The sequence below is a fragment of the Dermacentor albipictus genome, chromosome 1 (assembly GCF_038994185.2).
Source record: "Dermacentor albipictus isolate Rhodes 1998 colony chromosome 1, USDA_Dalb.pri_finalv2, whole genome shotgun sequence".
Taxonomy (NCBI): Eukaryota; Metazoa; Arthropoda; class Arachnida; order Ixodida; family Ixodidae; genus Dermacentor; species Dermacentor albipictus.
In genome coordinates, this window is record NC_091821.1 from 218,065,700 (window position 1) to 218,087,210 (window position 21,511).

At 47.5% G+C, this 21,511-nt stretch overlaps 1 protein-coding gene across 3 annotated transcripts in view; it reads right to left on the minus strand.

Moving 5' to 3' along the window:
• Positions 1-256: 256 nt before the first annotated feature.
• Positions 257-21,511, minus strand: part of Cbp53E (Calbindin 53E) — a 288,931-nt gene continuing 267,676 nt past the window's right edge. For 2 of the 3 annotated variants that reach the window (XM_070530904.1, XM_070530905.1), the window contains 8 exons: positions 18,644-18,700; positions 18,081-18,161; positions 16,853-16,908; positions 16,650-16,695; positions 14,466-14,483; positions 6,655-6,711; positions 6,369-6,440; positions 257-2,582 (listed from right to left, as the gene is read on the minus strand). In XM_070530904.1, the coding sequence (XP_070387005.1) occupies positions 2,436-2,582; positions 6,369-6,440; positions 6,655-6,711; positions 14,466-14,483; positions 16,650-16,695; positions 16,853-16,908; positions 18,081-18,161; positions 18,644-18,700 (534 nt within the window). In that variant the 3' untranslated portion in view covers positions 257-2,435. The remainder of the gene's footprint in view (positions 2,583-6,368; positions 6,441-6,654; positions 6,712-14,465; positions 14,484-16,649; positions 16,696-16,852; positions 16,909-18,080; positions 18,162-18,643; positions 18,701-21,511) is intronic. The other variant, XM_070530903.1, reaches the window with a different exon arrangement.

Genomic DNA, 21,511 nt, shown 5'->3' on the forward strand with positions numbered 1-21,511 from the left:
TCGCACGGACTTCATGCGTTATGACTACTGTAAGGGAAGAACAATGATGTAGCCAGAGTGCATTTTTTATGAGCTAAGGTTGGTGGCTGGTGTGGTTATAATATTTTACCTTTTGCTCGAAGTCAATCCCATGTCGTGATGAGCCATCTCTTCCCTACCCGCCTTCTTTGCAGACACACATAGAAGCGTTCTTTGGGCGGGCAGCAGGAAAGCAGCCGTGACTGCTGTTTCAAGGTCGAAACGAACGGGCAACATAAACGGGCATAAGTTCATCTTTATTCTGGTCAGTTTGGTATCTTTCGAAAAGGAGCGTATACATCTGGTTAGACACATCTTAAGGTCAACAACGTTTGGTATTGAAACAGCGTGGCAGCTACAGTTTCTTGTAGCTGAAGCAGTAACTTTGCGTACACGGAAAGGCATACTGAACAGCGAGACACATCAGACAAAAGGAAACATTTCATGGTAAGCACAGATGACATTGAAGTTCGCAAGGAAAACCATCTTTAACAATATGCGCATGACGCGTAGCTTGGCAACAAAACTGCACTTCAGCTGATGCACAAATTCTTCACGGCGATTAAAACAAACTCGTGTGCACAATTTTTCATCTTGGGAGCAAAATGATATGAGAGAATGCCATATACGTGCATTACGTCTAATGAGTGGCCTGACACTTATATGGCGATTTGCTGGCGCCATTAAAGTGCTCCGGGCCTTCGTGAGCGTAACGCCGAGCAAACAGTATTGGCCGAGATATTTCACCGAGCTTGTTGCAAATTGTGGCATCGCACCTTGCGCACGGCAATATTTCTAGCCCGCATTACCTGAAGACATGAAATTTTCACTTACTGGTCATTTTTTAATTCAATGTATTGTACCTGACAACTTACGTTTTTAACAATGACCTCTGAGCTTTCGATATTTAGACACGTAACCTCTTTTCTTCAGTGAATAGTATTACCGTATGTGACGCATGCCCGCGCGCAAGAGTTAATAGTAAATTCGAGCTGACGTCGTAGCCCCAATCGAAACTCCCACATCCGCTAAGCTGTTAACGGATCTTCTGAGTGGTGCGGAAAAAAAAAAAAATGTTGCATGCATTACGCCATTCTGACTCTCAAATTGCTCACTTAGGCTGTACGACATCAGGTGAGTAGAACTCTATAACATCAGGTGCCACTAATATTGATCGTGTATAGAGGTTCTGACATATAATACTGCGATGCATACCCACTGGTCGATAATTCACATGTAAAAGCTAAAAAGCCAGCAAATAAGCATATGATCAGAAGGATAAACTTTTTAAGTAGTGGCCGTCAGGGCTATCGCCTGCGCTGCTAGTTTGGGTCGACCGATCGGAGCAGGACTCACGGAAGACGCGCGCGAATGACGCAGTGCACGTGCTCAGCTCCAGCGATCTGAACCGTCAAGGCGCGCATTTATTTCGAGGCCGCACATCAGTTGCTTTTTGCGCGCACGGGACTAAACGTAAGAAAAAGGAAGAAAAGGAAAAAGCCGATCGCGCGTAAAATTGTTTCCGGCGAGCCTGCTGCTCCCAGTTACATTGCTCAAAAGGGGTCTTTCTTTTTCATAGAGAACGCAGGGCGCTGACATATACTCGCTTACGAAAACTCGTCCATTCGGCGCTGCAAGGAGCCGGTCGACGTATTACGTTTCCCTCGGGAAGTAGCAGCGAAACACCGAACACTGAAAAAAAAAAAAAGCCCGTGCGCTCGAATTGATGAGAATGGGAGGGCGCATGTTTTGGAGATAAGACAATACCTACTGATTATAAGTACAGCGACATGAACTGACTGGAGGACCACGTTACTCGGCGTTATTCGAGATGTTGTGCGGCAAAGGACGTGCTTACGTTTTCAACTCGGGCAGTAGTAGTATTACGCAGGGCTTCTTTTTTGTGTATTTTATTTAGGGGGCCCGTCTAATGCTAGCGCCTTAATAGGAGCGTGAGGAGGTGGAGCTTGGCTTTGCCAGAACGCGTCACGGGCGTCCTGTGTCTTCGGGGCTTTTCCTCTCTCAACCTCGACGCCGCGAGACTCGCTCTCCGGGCGCGCTGCGCGTGATCAGCCGGTTTCGAACTGTCGGCGCGCTCACGCCTTGGGCGCCAAGTTTTCCGGTCGCGCTCCTCACTCCAGCCGCTTCCTGTTCCTTGCCTTCGGAGCGCGAGGCGGCGCCCATGCCGTTCACCGCCGGCGCGCCCCTTCGAGCAGAGTCCTCCGCGAGCTCGTCTGCCGGTGCGCCACGCTTGAGGCAAATAGATGGCTCAGAGGTTCGGGTCGAGTAGTGAAGATGAGAAGGAAAATAGCGGTCGAGAGAGAGAAAGAGATAGAGCTATGGTAGAGTTGGTTGTAAAGTATTATAGATGCAAAGTGGAAACGGGGGCGACTCTGCCGCGGCGGAAGGGGCGTCGCCTATTTGCCATCCTCGTCGGCGGAGTGCTTGGCCAGCGCCAGAAGCACCATGGTCAGCTCCTTCTTGCTGATCTTGCCGTCTTTGTTGAAGTCGCAGCCACGCAGTATGGCCTCCTGGAACTCCTCCAGGTCTTGCGCGTCGTAGTCCTGCGCACCGAGCGAAACACCGCCCCTGAAGTAAGATTTCTTAAAAAAAAAAACAAAGTGTCTGAAAAGCTTGTGGTATTGCAATGACCCCTCTAAGTTAGTGATCGGTGCGCGGTAGAAAACGTTTTCAGTCCGCTATGTTCTTCCTCAAGCGCTCCGAATATTGGTATATGTGATACTGCTGGAGTACAATCGACTACATGCATATTTAGGTATATAGACAACAGCGGCCGAGCTGAAGACGACGACGCGCATTTTCCCTGCATACTCGCCTCTATCACGTCCAGCGTTTGGCCTAGACTACAAATAAATACATGCTGCAAATCGTGTCTCGCCTGCTTCCACGAATCATCTGTGGTGTAGGTGTGAGGCTCTATTTTGATCACGGCCGCTCTGCTGCCTTTGCAACACCGAGCTCACCACGGCTCCATTGGTTGGGAGATCTCGCCCCCAACTACCTTCGCAAACAATATAACAGCGAAAAACATTATAGCAACGGTTGCGCCCATTCTCTGCTGTACTTTGTTCATTTGATCTACTTCAACAATTATTGAAGGTAAACTCAGGGTAATAGCGAGCGGCCACTTACGACCTAAAGTATATACGCGTACCACGTGCGCAACTGACTGGACTGCTGCGACCAACCGAGTCTGGAAGAACGTATCGCGAAGGAAGATCGGGGGAGGGTGGCAGCTGTCGCTGCTTCGAGAGATGATTCTGGGGGCCGTGCCGGATGCAGTTGATGCTCATGGCATTGCGGTTCCTGCCCCGTGCCATATGTTTTATAATTAACTGTATGCAATGAGATGTTGGTGGCTGTCTGACGTCGCCGGCTACTCCTATCCTAATTCATAGACGAGAGCAAACATGTGTGTCAGACAAAGAATGGAGAAAAAACTATCGTGACAACATTTCTAGAGTTCACACACACACACAACGAAAACGAGTGTTTCTGAGCAGTTCACAAGCGTTCGATTGCTCGTGCTAACGTACGCACGGCGACCCTCGTTGGCGGAAAACACAGCGCGCACGAACACGCACCTAATAGTCACATGAACACGATAATGAGAGTGAATACGGGAAACACGTACATGTGAAAATGTTGAAAAATGAATCATTCCGACAAATACAGTGTTCTGATCAAAGTTAGTGTAATAAAATTTAGCAACATTTAGGTATTTCCGGTTGAACGTGTAAGTAAGCAGCTGAATGCGTCCCCGCACGTACGTGGCTCGTAGCCTTCGGGTGAGCGCGGAGACCCGTTCCGATATATTTTCCTTCCCTTCTCGTTTAAGTGCTGTTCAAGCTTGTTGAATATATCTAGTGTCTCTAGCCGCTATCGTGGTCGCCTGATTAGGTGCGGTTCAGAACCACGATGTTAAAAACATTTGTAAATATTTTCTTCCCTCTTTTTTCTCCCGTTTTATTTTTTTTTCTTCTCTCGCGCTCTCGACTCCACCAGAGACAGTGCAAAGGAGCCGAATAAATAACCTAGTGCCACAGGGTTATCTGATCGAGCTATCTCGGATGCTTGGTTGCTATAATCAGAAGTTCACATCCATATTTTTTTCTTTTCTTTTTCTTTTAGGGAAGTCAGCCGACGCTGGAAATTAGCCTTTCGCTAGCACGGGGACGATTTTGCTTTTGCTTTTGCTGGTTGCCTGTTTTGACTTCTTTCGGTGGTGTGTGATGGCCACCCCCCTATTGCACATGTCACTCAGTACCCATTTGCCTGAATTTTATGCCAGTCATGTGGCTCGTCATTCATGCGAGTTGGTGGTGTTGGAACGTCATTGTGACCAGCAGCATGGCTTAATAATCCACTGGCAGTGTTCCAGTTGGAGCTATGCATATCTGACTGAGGCGGTGGCGTGGAGTTTCGGGCTTCTACTCTGAAGGTCGTAAGCTCGAATCCTCCTCCAGTACACTACATTTGCAGGCTTGAAGTGTCGCCTGACACCGGCAAAAAAAAAAAAAGAACGATGCCGTGAATCATTGGGGTCTACTAGTCCAAGTGCAACCAAATTAGGAAGGCCCACTAAACTTTAACAAAAGGCACCCCCTCACCAGAACGAGAATTGGCCTCCTTGGTGCAGTATTCGGCCACTACCTCCCTCATGACCCCCACAATTAACCCAAGGCCCTCAGTCCCCACCGGCTGCGGAGCACCTGACTGAGGCAGCGGTCAGACCTGCGACGCGGCAGAGGGTGCCAAGAATCTCTGGATCCGGACAGGCCGCCACTGGAAACTGAACCTGGCAACTTTCAACACACGAACTCTCTCGAGTGAAGCTAACTTAGTAGGACTCTGAAGAATTATCAGGCACTGCGAGGGATACTATTGGCCTTACTGAGGTTAGAAGAACCGGTGAGGCTTATAAAGTGCTCACTAACGGCCCCGTCCTCTGCTACAGAGGACTTCCAGATAAGGGACTATACGGGGTTACGAAAAAGGTTAGGCGTAACGTTAACAGACAGGAAGAGAGCAATGTGGATCAGAGAGCAAACGGGGAAAGCCGATATTCTAATTGACAATAAGAGAAAGAAATGGAGCTGGGCAGGCCATGTAATGCGTAGGATAGATAAGCGGTGGACTATTAAAGTTACTGAATGGGTACCAAGAGAAGGAAAGCGCAATCGAGAAATGGCCAGAAAACTAGATATGGGGATGAAATTAGGAAATTCGCTGGTGCAAGTTGGAATCAGTTGTCGCAAGACACGGGGTAATTGGAGATCGCAAGGAAATCTCTTCGTCCTGCAGTGGACATAAAGAATAGGCTGATGATGATGATGATTCTAGAAACTGTACTAATGCGCCTGTGTTACAATTCTTTCTGTTATTCGTATTCTTTCGACATCGGACTTATTTTTCTGAAAACGTAAAAGAACACACAAAGACTGCGGCAGATTTTACTAGAAAAAAACCCCCAAAAGACGAATGTTTGGTAAAGCGCGTAAGTTTACTTGCTTGTGCTGTCGGGATGAATAAATTTATCCGCAAGTAAAAATGAAGTGGCGTGTAGGCTTCAAGTTCCAAAGTTCACTCCTCTGCTTAAGACTTGTATGCCAGCTGCATAATGGCCGCAGCGTATCAAGAAACTCGCCATGCACCAATACTTCACGTGGCAAAATCGAGTAATAGGCATACTGCGTAATTGCTTTTTTAACTTGCTGGGTTGTTGTTGGTGTGTCGTCGATGATAAAGGGGTTGATATATGAATGGACGCATCCATGGGGCGAAATCGAGCTTCCTGAAGAGCAAGACGTCTAGCCTATACATTTAAGGAACAACAGTAGAAGCATTGTTAAAGATAAAGGAACATTAAAAAAAAAAGTATTTACGCTTTGTTGGCTCCAATCCAAAACACTTGCCTCCACAGTAGTACAGAACGGACGCAATACTTTTTTTTAACCAAACAAATCAGTTGTCGCTGCGCAAACTGTACAGCAGTTACCTTTTACATAAGCTTAAGCAGTTATATAGGGTGCCCCAGCTACCGTTGGCCAAGCTGTTATGAGAAAACAAAGGAAGAAACATGGTGCAAAATATGATTATAATACCTACAGTGTTCGGTCATCGACTTGTGACGAACGAACACCGAAGGTCTTTATAACCGCGTATCTTTCTTCATATTTTTTTTCTTCTACCAGTTCGGACAAAGTTAGCTGGGACCACGCGGTATAATCTCAATCTTATTACAGCTCCACCAGAGATTTTCAATATTTTTCACTGTAATCTACTCCGTCACCCAGCGAACACCTGGGCGCATGAATCAGAAGACGTACTTTTTTGACGAGTTCCAGGAGGTCCTTAAGAAATCCCTTGAGTTCTTCATTTTCGATCGTGCCATTCTTGTCCTGCGTAAATTCAAAAGTTGCACTGATGAGAGGCGCTTCGATCGTGACACAAGAGCTGTACCCTGTGACCATTGCAGTACAGTAGTGCGGTAACAACACTATTGAGCGTGCAGCGGATCTCCACCGGTTCAACTACGGTTCACTGTAAACACTGTCCAATATGTGTGCAGCGTTGCTGCAGTAGTATTCTGTGTTGTGGGTATGCTGCACTTACCCGATCATAGAGTGCGAAAACTCGCTCTATGTCCTCCCTTGTTAACTTACTTGCGCCCTGTGGAAAAAGAGAGAGAGAGTGTGTCACAGTTTATCGTGGTTACTTTCGTAGGCTGCGCCGTCAAGAAAATTTCTAAAAAGCCTTTATATATATTTAAGTGCAGATATCTGAGCTCAGAATCGTTAAACGCAGCTCACACAAGTTTGTGTGGCAATTGAGTTCTTTTTCTTAATTACAATATGAGGCTCTAGTTCCTGCAAGTGCAGGCATATTGTAATCGAAGTTTAATAGCCATGCAACTATACAGTTAGGCCACTTATTATGCTGTCAGTTTCAAATGACTATGTACTGTAGCTACATTTACATATCTTGGTCAATAATTATTTTCTAAGTCTACGGTGCAATCTTGCGAAAGCTTTGCAGAAGCCGCGTGTGCATCATTCGATGAACTGTGTACCCGCGACGCTTGACGTCGATATACAAGCGGCCATACTGAATGGAAGAAGAAACGCGTGTGTCTAACGCGTATTCATGAAGCTGTCTTCCGTGCAATGTAACAGTACAAAATTTACGCATTCAGGAGGTGTGTGAAGCACGTTCTTAGAGAGCGTTAAAAATACCTTCTTTGTCGCTTGCGCGCCCTAAATGAATTTCACCGTGCGCAAGTATAGATTTCTCGGATGGAAATTTAACCTAATATTCGCGTGTAATAACGGCCAAAAGCGCAGGACGCTTGAGCGAGGAGTTAATTCTTGTTTTAAAAAATAACGCGTTTAAGCCAAAACTACATATAGAAATTTCACCGGGAGCCCCCCCCCCCCCCCCCCCTTATTTTCTTCTTCATTGAAACGAAAATAAAATAAATAGATTTCGTCAGCTATAATGATGGCTCCTACTCATTTTCACATAATAGTAATAACAAGAAGAAAACTATTGTAACATAATAATAAGCGTCACGATTTAGGAAAATCAAGGGCGCACTTAGCCAAGAAGAGTAAATGAAGTTCGCATATAGCCCTTCATGCTTCTTGCGACCGCACCCAATGTCGGGAGCAAAGCACCGAATAAATGTGCGCTGAGAACGACGAAGAAAACCCTAACTATTGACCCTTTTCACGGCGATCCCGAGGGCGCTGCCATGTTTCATCACGTGGTGACGCGTCGATTGCATTGCTTGCGTCAGCTGCCTCCGTTGCCTAATCCGTCTGCAATGGATGTAGATGACGCCGGTGTGGCTCTGCAAACCTCTGTTTCAGTGGATATCGTAGGCAGTGACTGGGTGGACGACAAGCGAAGCTTTGGCTACAGCTTCAAAGGACGTGTAAGCACTTTCAGAGCCCATTACTCTTTGTCCAAACGGCCTGAGCAGCGTATACGGTGCTTGCAACAAAAGTGGGGCTAAAAATGTATTCCAAGTTATCCTAAGCTTCCGTTTATGAAATGAATCAGTATCAGTGTGTTTAGTTTTTCGTTATTTATTTAGCAAATAATTTTAAGCAGCGGCTGGTCACGTTTCTGACTCAGTAAAGTTCCCCGGGCTGTAACTGTTTGATTGTTTATTTTCTGCCTGATCGCTCGTGGGTGTGCTCAGTTGTGATATAGATTCGTTCTTTCTGGGCACAAGGCTTGTAACGTAGATGTTCTGTACCTTGTAATAGCTTGTAGCAAATGCATATTATCGCTGTCACTCGCTTACTGTGTGAACCGTTACGAAACGTTCAGCTTCGAACATTCTATAGTGGGCTCTCGGTGTAGTCGCCGTCACCTATGCTTCGGCGCATTTATTCAACTATGTTCCCGTTCGCTTATTCTTGATACGTCGGCGATAGACTGGGCGTAAGTTTACGTGTGAGTTGGGTCGGATATGTGTAGATAACGTGCGAGAAACGTACTATATGCCAAGAAGCGGCGATATACTCCCTTTGTCACCGTATAACGAGCGGAACTCACTCATGCAGACGTTCCGGGGTTGAAGCCCTTTCCTTGGAGGTTAGCGTTATAACGCTAGCAGATGAGTGAGTTTTTTTTATCCTCGACACAGGCACTCCCCATGTAGCAGCGGTCCGTGAACTTGGACACAGATTGATTTCATTCCTTAATATGCCAGTCACAATTTTTGCAGCCGACTATCGCAGACGTCTTCACTCCAGCGCTGCATATTTTGCGGCATGAATGGAGCGCAGTGCGCTTGCGAACACCCAGTTGTATTTCCGACAGCTGATTGCACAGTATCAGGGCAGAAGAGGCAATCGTTTCGTATTCGGGCGCTTTCGCTGAGGCAGCGTGCTGCGCGCCGCCGAAAGCGCCATCTCGTTTCTCTAGACCAAACTGCTTCGCGAAAAGGGTCAACAGTGTAGCCAATGAATCTTATAAAAGAAGTGGGGCCTGCCTGACCATTGTGAGTGTTTTTTTCTTTATTGCTCAGCTGAAACAAAAAAAAAAACATGCTACACATGCTGCGCATTTCTTCAGCGCTGCTGCTCGAAATTGAGACGGAGGCAAACGGGCTCTGCAGCGCACCTGCTGCGTCGGTTTGCCTGCTGGCGCAATGCCATTCGTGACGAGCCAGCGGCACTTTGGCATTGCGCCACGCAGCCTGTCGCAGTGAATTACGGCCCGATGTCTGCCGAAGAGAGCTACTACGGCGCTCGATTGAACCAAGGCACAGCGCCCGCTAAACGGCGTAATTGAAATCTGCGACCGTAAAACCCAGCAGCTAAAACTTTCACGAACCGAGTTAGCGACTTCAAAAGTCTTCCGGCTGCAACAGCTATGGAGCCCGCGATGTTACTTTCTTCCTCGCATTCGGCTGTAGAGCGCTCGACGCCGGCGCTAGACGCAGGTGCGCGTACAACGGTCGCGGACCGGGCTTAGCTACCTCGTAAAAAGCGCGCTCGGGACTCGCGCCGCGCGAGACGTCACTCGTAGTACACAGCTTTTCGAAGCGTGAGCGCGGCACATGCAGAGCGTGCGGTCTCTACAGCGGTGGTGCAATCAGGATAGCGGCTACCGACACTCCACTGTGCTTGGCGAAGCAGCCGTGTGCTGGGTTGCGCCACTCGTCCGTTGCGGGCCTCTGTAGCGGGAGGACCTTTTAAACAATTAACAGTGCGCTTGAATACAAAACGCGTCTCCACAGACCGTCCTTTGCACGTAACCATAGCAGACCTATTTAAGTTTTTCATCTTTGAGGTACCGCGCCGTTCGCACACTTGTCGGGTGAATAGAGAGCTTTAAATCAAAGCACACTGCTTAGAAGTGCTGTAAATGTAGCCTCGTGAGAGCTCTTTTAGAGCACTCCTAAGCGCTGCTGTTCGCCCACGGTAAAGCGCCATTAAAGGGACGGGGAAAACACTGTCAGGTTAGACTGGCAGATTGCTTCTTGTTAAAATGACGTCTCCTTTTATTCGGCTGGAAAAGCTGTATTGTTAGCGTTGAAAATGAAGTCTATACTGATGTTTCAAAATTTCTTGCTCTTACTACCGCGGCGTCGACGACACCATATCATGTGACATCGCAAATATAGAGTTTTTGCGAGAAAGAAACAGCGTAGAAAATATGCTAAGTTGATTTTTCGTTCCCTTTTTCGACGATTAACTACGAAACTTCGGCCATACTTAGCAAGAAAATGTCACGTCATAGTGAGCCGCTTCGCACAATCGAACGGGAGGGGAATTAAAAAAAAAATGTTACTATTATTCCAATGTACCTACATGTCTTGAATGAATAAATCGATCAATAAAGAAAAAAAGAAAGAAAAAAATTAAAAACTCGCCCTGCCTTTTGGCAGGGCAAGTTTCTGATGCGTCCTATACTTTGTATTTGGCGATAGCAATTTTCTTGCCTGAGGCGGCGGTGCTGTGATATCACTTCTTCGGTATACTAGGTACTTTCAACTGCACTCTCTTTGGCGCTGTCCAGTGCAAATAGCAGCCGTAGGCTGTTATCACATTTATTTTGGCTGCTCTTAGTTGCACAAAATTGTGAGCATTTCGGAAAGTATGAATAATAAAAGCAGTTATACACAGACTTCACAAGCTTTCTCGTTGTCTCCTAGGACACCCTCACCCCCCCCCCTTTCTTTTTATGTCCTTATTTGGGGAGGGGGGAGGTTCTCTCTATAGCTGCACGAGAAAAATGAAATTACCAGCCAGTTTTTTTTATTATTATATTTATTCGTGCTCGCAAGTGTGGAGACTCAAAATAGCGACTTGTAACTTATTGAGTTACGATGCACGAATAAGTTTTGCGCCAAAGGACGGAACAGCACACGTACAACACATATAACGGTGCATAAGTGCTCTTTGCGTACAGAAAGTGCATAATCCTGCCGCGCATAAATCACTGCTGGCGAGTGGGATTAGAGGTTTGAATAGGTACCGAAGTGAAGGAAAAGACCACATTAAGGTGCGACACCGTCTAATGTGCAGCGAGCCGTACGTGTCTTTGTTTCCAAACGCGTGCCGTAACGAAGACAGGTGACAGTTTACAGACGTGTGTTCGTACCAATCTGTTGTTCTAGTATTACAAGTCCACGCAGTCACACCCATGCTGAAAACAGCTTGATGAACTAAGTTTGCCGACATGCTCGTCGACCTTGTCGGTCTCAGAGCCAGTGGGTGGATCCATGCACAGCCTGTGTGGTCAGCAGTGAAACGCGTTGCATGCCTAGTCTTTGAAGCGAAGCGTGCGCGCCATTACCACATCAGTTGCTATAATGATGACCACGTAGGATATAAACACTTAATCGGATAAGGATGCTCGGTGAGCTCAGGCAACTTTACCTGCCTCATTCTTGTTTGAGCAGCGGTTAAGAAAAAACAAACAAACTAGGATGCTGCCAAGGTGTATGTAGTACTCCTGACCGTAACTTTTTCCTTTTCCCACTCATTGTGCATTGTGTAACCCTCACTTTCATCTGAAGGTTGCGAGGGTATGCAATGCCGATAGATAGCTGTGCTTCAGTGCGCCCGGTGCCATCGCAGTGAACAACCAACAACGTAGACCAAAATGGTACTGCCATCTCATGTCATGCTTGTGCGAGGTGCGGGACGAGGCCTGCCTTTCTTGCTTCCGAGCCTGTCATATGGAGCAAAACATGGAGCAAGACTAGTGAAAAATGCAAGTTATTTCCTCGTATCCTATGTATTCTTTGCTATACGCTTCGTGCACACAGCACGCAAACAAAGTCGGTGATTTCTTTTTATTATATGGGTTTGGTTTAAAGCTGCTCGTTCTACTTTTTGCCAACCAGATAACATAAGTTCGCGAACCGTTGTATTCGATACTTTATTGTATTGAGTCATCAGGTCATAATATTCTGTTGTATTTTGTTTTCCCAAGGTTCGCCTACGAAAAATAAACAACGTGAACACTAGATAAATTCGAGACGGTGGCATGATGCATGTCTCCAGGCGACCCGTAAGACCTGCCTTCATACGTCAGTTATATATGGGCCAAAGCGAACAGAGGAAGAGGAAGTTCATTTTATTTTTCATTCATGGCAGCCGCTTCAGCAATGTGGAATGAATGCAGTCTCTGACGCGCAGAATGGCTTAACACACTTCTCGCACGCAGTGCAACAAATCAACAGCTTTGCTGGGCGGGCGCAACGTACTCCTTCTAGATAACGCAAGGCATGCCCGCTTTGAACCATCACGTCACGTGCGTGGACCACATTCAAAGCGGTACGCCGGGAATCGGTACTCAATTTTTTTAAAGCTTTAGATGCTACAACGTAAAGCTATTTCAAACTGTTTCTATTCCGTTTTTGCCATAAGCCCTCCACGATTGGTAAAATTTCGGACCACGCCCACCCCACCTGTCTATCACGCGATGTAAAGGAAACTGCGAAAGAATCTGGTAGGACGTGTACGCAATGATTATGCGTGGTTAGGCCGAACCAAAGAGAAATAAAAGTTGTTTCCGATTCTACGCCTTTTTCGCCAACAGTCCTCCGTTTTCGGTGGAAATTTTCCGAGCTGCATCCACTTGGCGTGCACATGTCTGTCATATGACGTCACAAAACCGCGAACACCTACCATGTCAAAGTGACATGTACGCATTAAACATACATTAATATAGCCGGAGACTGCTCTTTTTCGAAAGGAATACAGGATGGCTGCACGTCGATCGCCCTGGTACTGGCTACGCGGAGCTGCCTGCGAGAATGGATATCTTTACGTATATTAAGCAAACTTTTCACGACAGATAACGTTTTCGAGCCCTTTCGGAGCTTATGTGCCATGGATCCGCCAACTTTTCTTCGCTGAGGAACCGTTTTAGTAACATGTTTAGCTCCCTGTTGCACGACGCCGTGATTTTCGACCAGCCAACGCAAGTTAAGCAAGGGGAAGCGGGCCAATCGCTTACGCTGGCACCGTCCTGCTCATCCGGTTGCCTACTTTCACTGCGCTAGCTCTGCCACATCGAAACTCTCTCCACTTCTGCGAGCTCGTCGCCTCCCGTCAGCCAATTAGATAAGGATAATCTGTCAATGTAGGCAATGTTATTCGCTTTGAAAGCAAACAAAACTCACCTCATATAAACGAGAAGAGCGTTTGATAGGTCTGTTTAAACAACGCTGGTGGCCAACGCCCGATGCTTGCGTCTGTGGTTACGCAAATTTGACGACAGGAGATAAAATCAGAATGGAATAGTTTTACCTTGTGCGGCTCTTGTTTTGCAACGGGTGTGCCAGCTTAAATAAGTGGCGTTATGTAAAGTGACTTACATGCAGGCGCAGAAGCCATCGGCTAGCTGTTGGCTAGCGCCTAAGTATTGGATAATGGCCTGCCAGCTGCGCAGATCAAGGGTTCGTATTCACCAAGTTTTCTCGTTCGTGAGTGTGCTTTGCCATCAGTCGTCCGCCTTCGCTAATAATATGTGGCCAGCATTAGGGATAGAATTTTCCCTTACGAACTATTCTAGCGTAAGAGCTTTTGGTGAATGCGGGGCGTAGAAGCGTAACGAGTTCGAACGAGTCGCTGCTTCGGTTGCCGAACTTGGCGCTGAGAATCCAAAGTTTAGCACGACTTCGCAGCACTTTTGCGTCTGCGCGTTAGTTTATTAAGGCAGCAAAGAAGAGGTCAACTCTTTGCCGCCAGCCCCCTTTCAGAGGTAACTGATATGGTGTTGCTTTAGAAAAAGGTTGTTGAACGTATCGCTAACATCGAACTTCTATTCGTATTCCAAATAAATGCACATACCTAAGAGTGTGCGACACTGTGGCTTTTTATTAAGTGCTGGTAGCTTCGACGCGATAATTCCAACTATTCAACTGCTTGTAATTGGCGTATCTCCTTATTCGGTAATACGACAAAGACTGCAACATAATGGGCGCCAGAAGGGCAAAATCGAAACATCACCCGCGTAAGATGATGCTTCGATCTGCATTTACAGATAGCTATATACTGCGCGCGCAGCGAAAGGCGAGTGTTCGCGTTTGCTTTTGTTGTTTGCGTGCCTCGGTGCTCTGAGAGGACGCGCAATGCTTTGGTCGCACGTAACGGGCACTTTCGCAACAGGAAGTTTGCACAGCTAAGCCGTGCCCGATAAGGCCACGGTACAGGCGGCGCCAGCCTCACCCGGTGGACGGACACCGCGCGTGGTCGCGACTGCGAGAAGCAGCTTCTGCTGGCAAGCGAAATGGAGAGCAGCCGCGCTCTACTCTACGGCAGGCGGCGGTGAGTGCTGTCGGGCAGCTGCAGCACGTACAGAGGAGACATTCGGCAGTCCACTATTGTGGTGGGGCTACGGAGATCACACTCATAGCAGGCATGCCCACGGCACACTCCCGTGGTGGTACGTACCGCTGTCGCATCAGTTAGCTGTGCAGGGCAACAAATGTATAGGGCGGGTCACAAAGCGTGGCAGAGGAGATCGAACGCCCTGCCGGGCAAGAAAAACAAAAGAAGTAGGCTGCTATAGAACTCTTGGGGGCCGCGAGCGGCCCCGTTACTTAAGAGAACGCGAGGCCTCGCTGGCCAGGTGGCTGCGGTTGTCAAGGATGAAGGTGAGCAAACATTGCCTCGTGGATGGGTGAGCCTTGGTGGGCGTGTGCAGTTGGCATTCGCACAAGGTTCTATGGGCTTAGGAAAAAATCACCATTAGAATTTCCTCCTGTACTAATATCGGGACTATAAAAATCACGTCTGCAGAAGTACAAGGAGAATACTGTGAACAGGACGCAACAGGGCTGCGGAACCAATAACTCGTGATACTGTACAAGCGTGGGTGTATTTCGGTTCTCGCGAGCACATCATCGGTGTGGCAAGTGATGAATGGAAATCAACGCATAGGCCCCTATTTTTCCAAATTTTGCATATGATCGTGATGAGTTAAAAAAAAATATCTAGTCTGGACGCTTCCTGCATCAAGTGGTGAAAGAGTGGGATCAGGGAGCGTGATTAACCAACTCTTGAATTGTTTCCACCATCGCTTTACACGCTTATGACGCTCGTGTTTCGACTGTTGCCTTAAGCATAATAAGGTTCTAAATGGGTACGGATGGGGCGTAACCAACAGGTAAATTTCCAGTGAGCTAGCAACTACGGTAGCAATTACTTGGGCTTGGTAATTGTTTCTGCACATTTACGAAAGAAGAAGAGGTAACTCTCTGGCTACCCACGTTACGAAGAACAATTTCTGTGAACGTTTAATTTTAGAATATGCTTCTGTCAAGAAAAACCATCATCTGAAAGAAAAGAAAACATTAGTACTATGTATTAGTTACGAAGAACAATTTCTTTGAACGTTTAATTTTAGAATATGCTTCTGTCAAGAAAAACCATCATCTGAAAGAAAAGAAAACATCAGTACTATGTATTAGTTTACCTAATTTGCTACTATCAGGACTACTTAAGGTGATATAATGAATATATGAAATGTACTAGCCGTCACAACAATTTCCATTACGTGACCTTTATTTTTGGTAAAGTGGTAAAGTTTAATTTCCACTTTGTAATGCACTAACTTATTTGGAAGCATGTGTTCAGTATTTGTGAAATGTTTCAAAACCACTGCGAGAGCAGTGACAAAATCTGTCACTGGTGCCCCTGACGGGGCCCACGTTATCACTTTTTCCGCTCCGAAGTGGGAGGAAAAGGAGATAAGGCGAAGCTCTAAAGGATGGTGAATAAACTTTTATTGAGCAGATGATTGTTTTCGTCCAATGGTGGGAGGCCTCTCTAAATAATAATAATAATAAAAAAATGTGCCACGAAAGCCACAGCCCATGAGTATAAAGGTAATGAGGAGGACTGTCGCTCTCAACATCTGGGACTCTGGAGCATTGAAAGTTACACAGCGGCCTCCGCCTGTGGGCTGGTCACAGAGTTGGCCACTCGCAAAGTGGTGCCGACACATTTGGCTAAGGCTGTAATTTAGGACGTGTAAGAGTGTAGGTTTCCCTGATGTGCTATCTGCGTACTCCACAAAGTGCTGGGGTCAGCAGCAACGTGTGTAGTGCGCACCGTTGGTGGCGTAGGAGTTGAAAAAACAACAACAAAACAAGACGAAAAAGAAAAGAGAAGCTGAACGGCAGATGGAGAGGTAACGTACAGATGATATACCCCACAAATGATGCCAAATTATCACTTTGTTATCGTTTGTCCAGCGACTAGTTTCCTAACTCGCTGAAGACGTGTACGGTAATACATGCTTTAAGACTAATACGTCTGTAATACATGCTTTAATGACGTCGCGTTCACATTCGAGCCGACACCTGCAAGTGCGCTTCAAATTGTTACATGTGCATTTCAAATAATGTTTCTCTCGAATGTAACGCGGAATGTCTGTCAGGATGCTAATCCTTTCTTGCTTCAGAATTACACGTGCAGAACATGCCAAAAGGGCTTCGTAGGCCTGTTCTTGTTGAATTTATATCACACACTTGCAGAGTCTGTTTGGTCACCTTCAGCAAAAATGTTCACCTTTTACTAATCTTACGTCTCTTGTCATATTCGCACACGAGACGTTATAGCCAGTTTTCTTACCTTAAAGGCCGAACGACAGAGAAAGTTTTCTTTTACTGGAAGAAGCCTAGGAAAGAGAGAGAGAGAGAAAAAAAAAGGACAGGTAGGAATTTGCAGATATAAATGCGACAAACAACTGTTTGTACTCATGTGTGGCTTTGGCGTTTGTCTTTTTCTTCCATTTTGCTAACCGCCAGTGGCGAGTGCAACGAAAAACTACTTACTTGGCCATCTCACTGAGCTGTAGCTTGCCATCTTTATTGCTGTCAAATATTTGTAGCTGCAAAGAGAGAGTGAAGAAAAGAGGACAACCGGTGAGCTAACGCTGTCCTGCCGGAGCACAGGTAGCTTGCGAGCCGCGCGGGGTGGCCGACTTCAAAGAGCGGCCGCCTCGAGAAGGGACGTGACTCCCCGTGGCCATCAGACGCGCACTCACCCTCGAGAGAGAGAGCGAGAGCTCGAAAGGCCGAGGTGAGTCAACGACAGCGGCAGCCTTCTCCTCTGCTTCGCAGCGATCAAAACTGTTCCGAGAAGTGACCCGCTGAATGGAGTTTGCTTTTTACGCCCGCGTCCTTCGTCCATTCAGCCGGTCGGCATTCCGAAACGTCCGGAGTGCGCGCGTTCCTTTCTCGCTCCTGGGATTCAGCGGACAGGAGCGGCCGGCCCTTGTTTGTTGCTGTTCCAGTGGCTACCTTTTTCGAGTACGCTTATCCTCGCGCCGGCCGGCCGGCAGGCCATTGTCAGTGCCATCCACCGCAGATAACAATCGACTCGAGCGGGTGGTCCAGCCCGCAGGCCGTGCGCTTTCCGCTCAAGGGTAATTTGGGCGGCATTCCTCGCACTTTGCTTGCCCTTCTCAAATTCCGGCCGGGGTCGCGATACGCGCTCGGCGATCATGTATCGGCGGGCATTACAGGGGTTCTCGTTCATCTGACAGGAATGTCAGCGCGCGCGCAAGCGCCCGCTGACGGATGGCGGGGCCTCAATTGTTCGCGGCGCGTACGTGCGTCGCAAACAAAGCGCGGCGACAACTGACAGCGGAATCGGGCGCCCCACTCGCCGGCCCTAACAGGATTTGAAGCGCGCTCTCCGCGCAAGTGGCATGCGCCGCACGTCCCCCTTGGCCCCTCTTATCGCCTCCTCTTTTGGTTCTGCTTTAATGGCCTCGGGCGGAGGACACGGCGCGAGCCGCCCTGTTTTCGCAAAACAAGGAGTCTCTCCCGGAGAAGCCTCTGATTAGAGACTTCCAGCCGGGGACAGGCGGCCGCGCCAAGCTCGCGCGGCCCTCTGAAGGACAGGGCCCGGACGTGGCGGAGCATTGTCCGAGAGAGATTTATGGCCTCGCCCCTTCTGCCCCGCGCTGTCCTGTCAACCCCTGCGCCATAACCACATTTCGAAAGCCGTGCACATGTCGAATCACTCGATGAATTTGTGCGGCGCGTGCTCACTCACCAGGGTGTCTGTGTACTCAATCAGCTTGTCTTCTTCGATGCTGTCTTTTTTGGCCTCTCGGAGCAAATCCTTTAGGAAGTTCTGAAAAAAAAAAAAGGTTAAAGAGAGAAAAACACTAATGTGCAGAGTCTTCAGTTGTGATACCAAGTTTGTGCACCCTCAGCAGAGCTCTTGTTAGTGTCATATATGATAACTGCTTTTAGGGTTTGTTATAGACGAGATAGACTGCGTTCGCGCTAGAACGACTATAGACATACAAGGAGCAAGAGCGCACTCGCGCGCACATTGTACCTTGCTACAAACCAATGACTGGGATAGCCGACTCTTAGGTGCCCTGTTTTTCCACTATTCATCATTTATGTAAACTAAAACAACCAACGTGATTTTTTTTTGTCTTGAAACACAAGCTTTGTCTCGTTTGCTTACTTTGTCTTGCTTAACTATACTCACTCTTAGTTTTGCTTCGGCCCTTTTACTGTTTATAAAATGCAACAGACGCCGAGCTTCACGAAGTGTAGCAAGCAGACAAACAGAAAGAGGAAGAAAACAACAAGGCGTCTTACTTTCAACTCATCTGCTTCGATGTATCCGCTCCCGTCGGTGTCGTATTCGCGCCAGATCTGCAGAGAGACAGAGGCACGGGGAAAAGAAGTATAAATACGTATTACAATAGCTTGTCTTCGGTCCAGACACTATTCGACGGCATTGCCAGAAGCTGTATCGCTTCCGTGTCTCCATGAAATATACAGGACTAACATTGCACTTTTTATTCGGCGAACTGCAACAGTGGCGAGCTCTGTGGGCACGCTACAGAGTTGCCGCGAATGAGGTAAGCGACGCTTAGCGCTGTGACTGCCTCGCCACTTTCTGCAGCCTCCAATACTTATACTTCGAGTTTAATTAAGCATCTAGAACGAACCTTTTATCCAACTTCTCCAAGAACCTGCACAACACAATTGAGGATTTCACTGCGAAAACTATCCAAAGATATGTGTTTTTTATGCACCCGGAGCACCAATCGTTTGCAAAAAAGGTTGAATTTTCTTTAATTCTTTATGATAATCCGCTTATCGCTGCGTCCGTGTTATGTCAACACACATCCTATTATGTACGTCATAATTCTTTCAGCGCCACAGATAACTCTGGTGTGGAGCCTCGTCACGTTGAAATGGCGCAAGTCAACAATGAAAAAAAGAAAAATAAAGAAAAAGAGGGGGCGGGCGCCGTTGAGCTGAAACGAGAAAAGCAATGAACTGCACCGAAGAATCACGGATAGAAATGTTATAGCGCCAGTCGGTTCTTTCTTCCTTTCAGAAGCCACGATGCTCCAATTAAGCTCCCGGCCGCAGTCACTTGCTTTTGATGTAACCAGGAATGCGAGAACGCTCCCGTACGAAAATTATGGCTGATGGTGAAAGGCTCTTGGAATACAATAACAATTTCACTGCTCTACAATAGCGCATAACACGGCGTTTCATTAGATTTTTGCTATTTAACTTGAATTCGGTTAAACGCCAACTTTTGTTTCCCACCCGATTCAAGACTGCACGCATTTATGTAGATGGGGAAGAAATTGCTCGATCTTTAGGTAGCGATTCCTTCTTGGTTCACTGATACTGCAAAGTTTACCTGTACTCCCTTCTGCTTTTTCGTTCTGTATCGAACGAGCGCTCTCGTCACCAAGTTCCGGATCAGAGAGTTGAGGGAGCGCTTTGTGTATATTTGCTCAGGATCAAAACGTCTCCTCCATATGCGTGTAGATCTAGGTGCGAAAAAAAAAGAAGACGAAGAGAGAAATAGAAAGACGGGGAGAAAGTGGGGAGAAATGGCAGAAAGGCAACAGTCGAAGGCCGTATGTTGACTCGGCTCGATTCCCGTTATAATGCACGATAACACAAACATTAGGACGTATACGGAGCTCTAGAGCGCCACAGTTAGCCGAACGCACTCCATTGCTTTGTGTCGCTCGCCTCCATTTTGTTTTATTTTATCGGCACGACCGCGAAAAAAGAAAGCGAGAAACGTAACGAGATTTTCATTTGATGCGTCGATCGACTTCATGCTCGTATAACCTCGCTGAACCGGCGGTCGACGCATTTGACGAGAGCATGGGACGGAGAGATCCTGCCGCTTGTGATGTTTGCTTCGGAAAGCTATAGGCAAGACAGGCTGTCGAACAAAGTTATCCACCTTATTTTTCCAGATTCTTCTTTTTCTCTTTTCGTTCCGATGACTTTTACCTACAATCCGCGTTTCTGCCTGAAAGCTCGCTGCTCTTCACGACAAAAGAAAACCGAGCGCTGCGCACTAGCTGCCAATTCGGAGTGAAATAAATTAAGGCCGAGGCACCTCGGCGCAAGTAGCAGCGCAGCGCTGATGGAGAAAGGAGCAAAGAGAGAAAGAGATAAAAAAAGGAGCCCTGTCGAATGTAGAGTGCGCGTACAAAAGCCCCGCTACGCGAATCATTTCCGATGCTGCCGACTTGTTCCAACATTTTTGAAGCGCCCGTGTGCCGTTGACATCTGCCGTTCGTCTTGCGATGGAGCGCTCCGTTTACTTTGCTCTTCTCTTTCCATCCGTGTATTCGTTCGGCGTTGCTTCTGGGCAAAGACAACGCTGCGCACCCGAACAGCGGGTGCTGCCTCCGGAGTGGTGAACGACGTCATTCTTCTCGGGAGTTTCACCTCGCGGGTGCGCTCTATACTATAGAGCGGCGCAGCCAGGCTCGAAACAGATTCACGGTGCTTATGGACCACGCGGTGCGCTATAGGCGGCGTTTAGACGGGCCGAAGTGCTCGCCTTGTTCCCGCGAGTAAATGGCCGAATGTCAGTTACGACTAGCACGATAACAGTTCTGAGGGCCTTGCTGCACTTTAGGGCGCGCCATAAGATTCGCGCGCCTCTTCGCAGGAGGAGGACATTCACTCAGGGCCGCATTTGTGAAGCGAGACGTATGCGTGTACCTCATTGATCCCCGCGCGCCTAATCGTTGATGTGAAATGACGCTACAAGAACGCACCACCTGCTCCTGATCGCTCGACATGGCGGTGACGACCGCCCGATGAGTACGCTTCGAGTATAATGTTCACCTCAGTGAAAGCGAGCAAAGTGTCACCGTTAGTGACACCAAGTTTGCGAAAGGATGGCGATTCCGTGCGGAAGGCTTTTATGACCGCCCATAAGAAAACACTAGGTGCGATTCAAACGAGCAGAAATTCGACTCTGGTATTCCTCAGGGAGCCGCAATGCATCTCCTAATGGAGAGACTCACTTGCCGTGGCGAATGAAAGCTTATTCTATAGTTGCTGCAGTTATAGTAACACGTCTGAACATATTCGTACGTGTGTTCTGGAAAGTGAAACCATTGGGCCATTGGAGCAGGTTGTGCAGGAAGTGGGGTAGACCGGCTAGCGTGGCTTAGTTACCCAAAA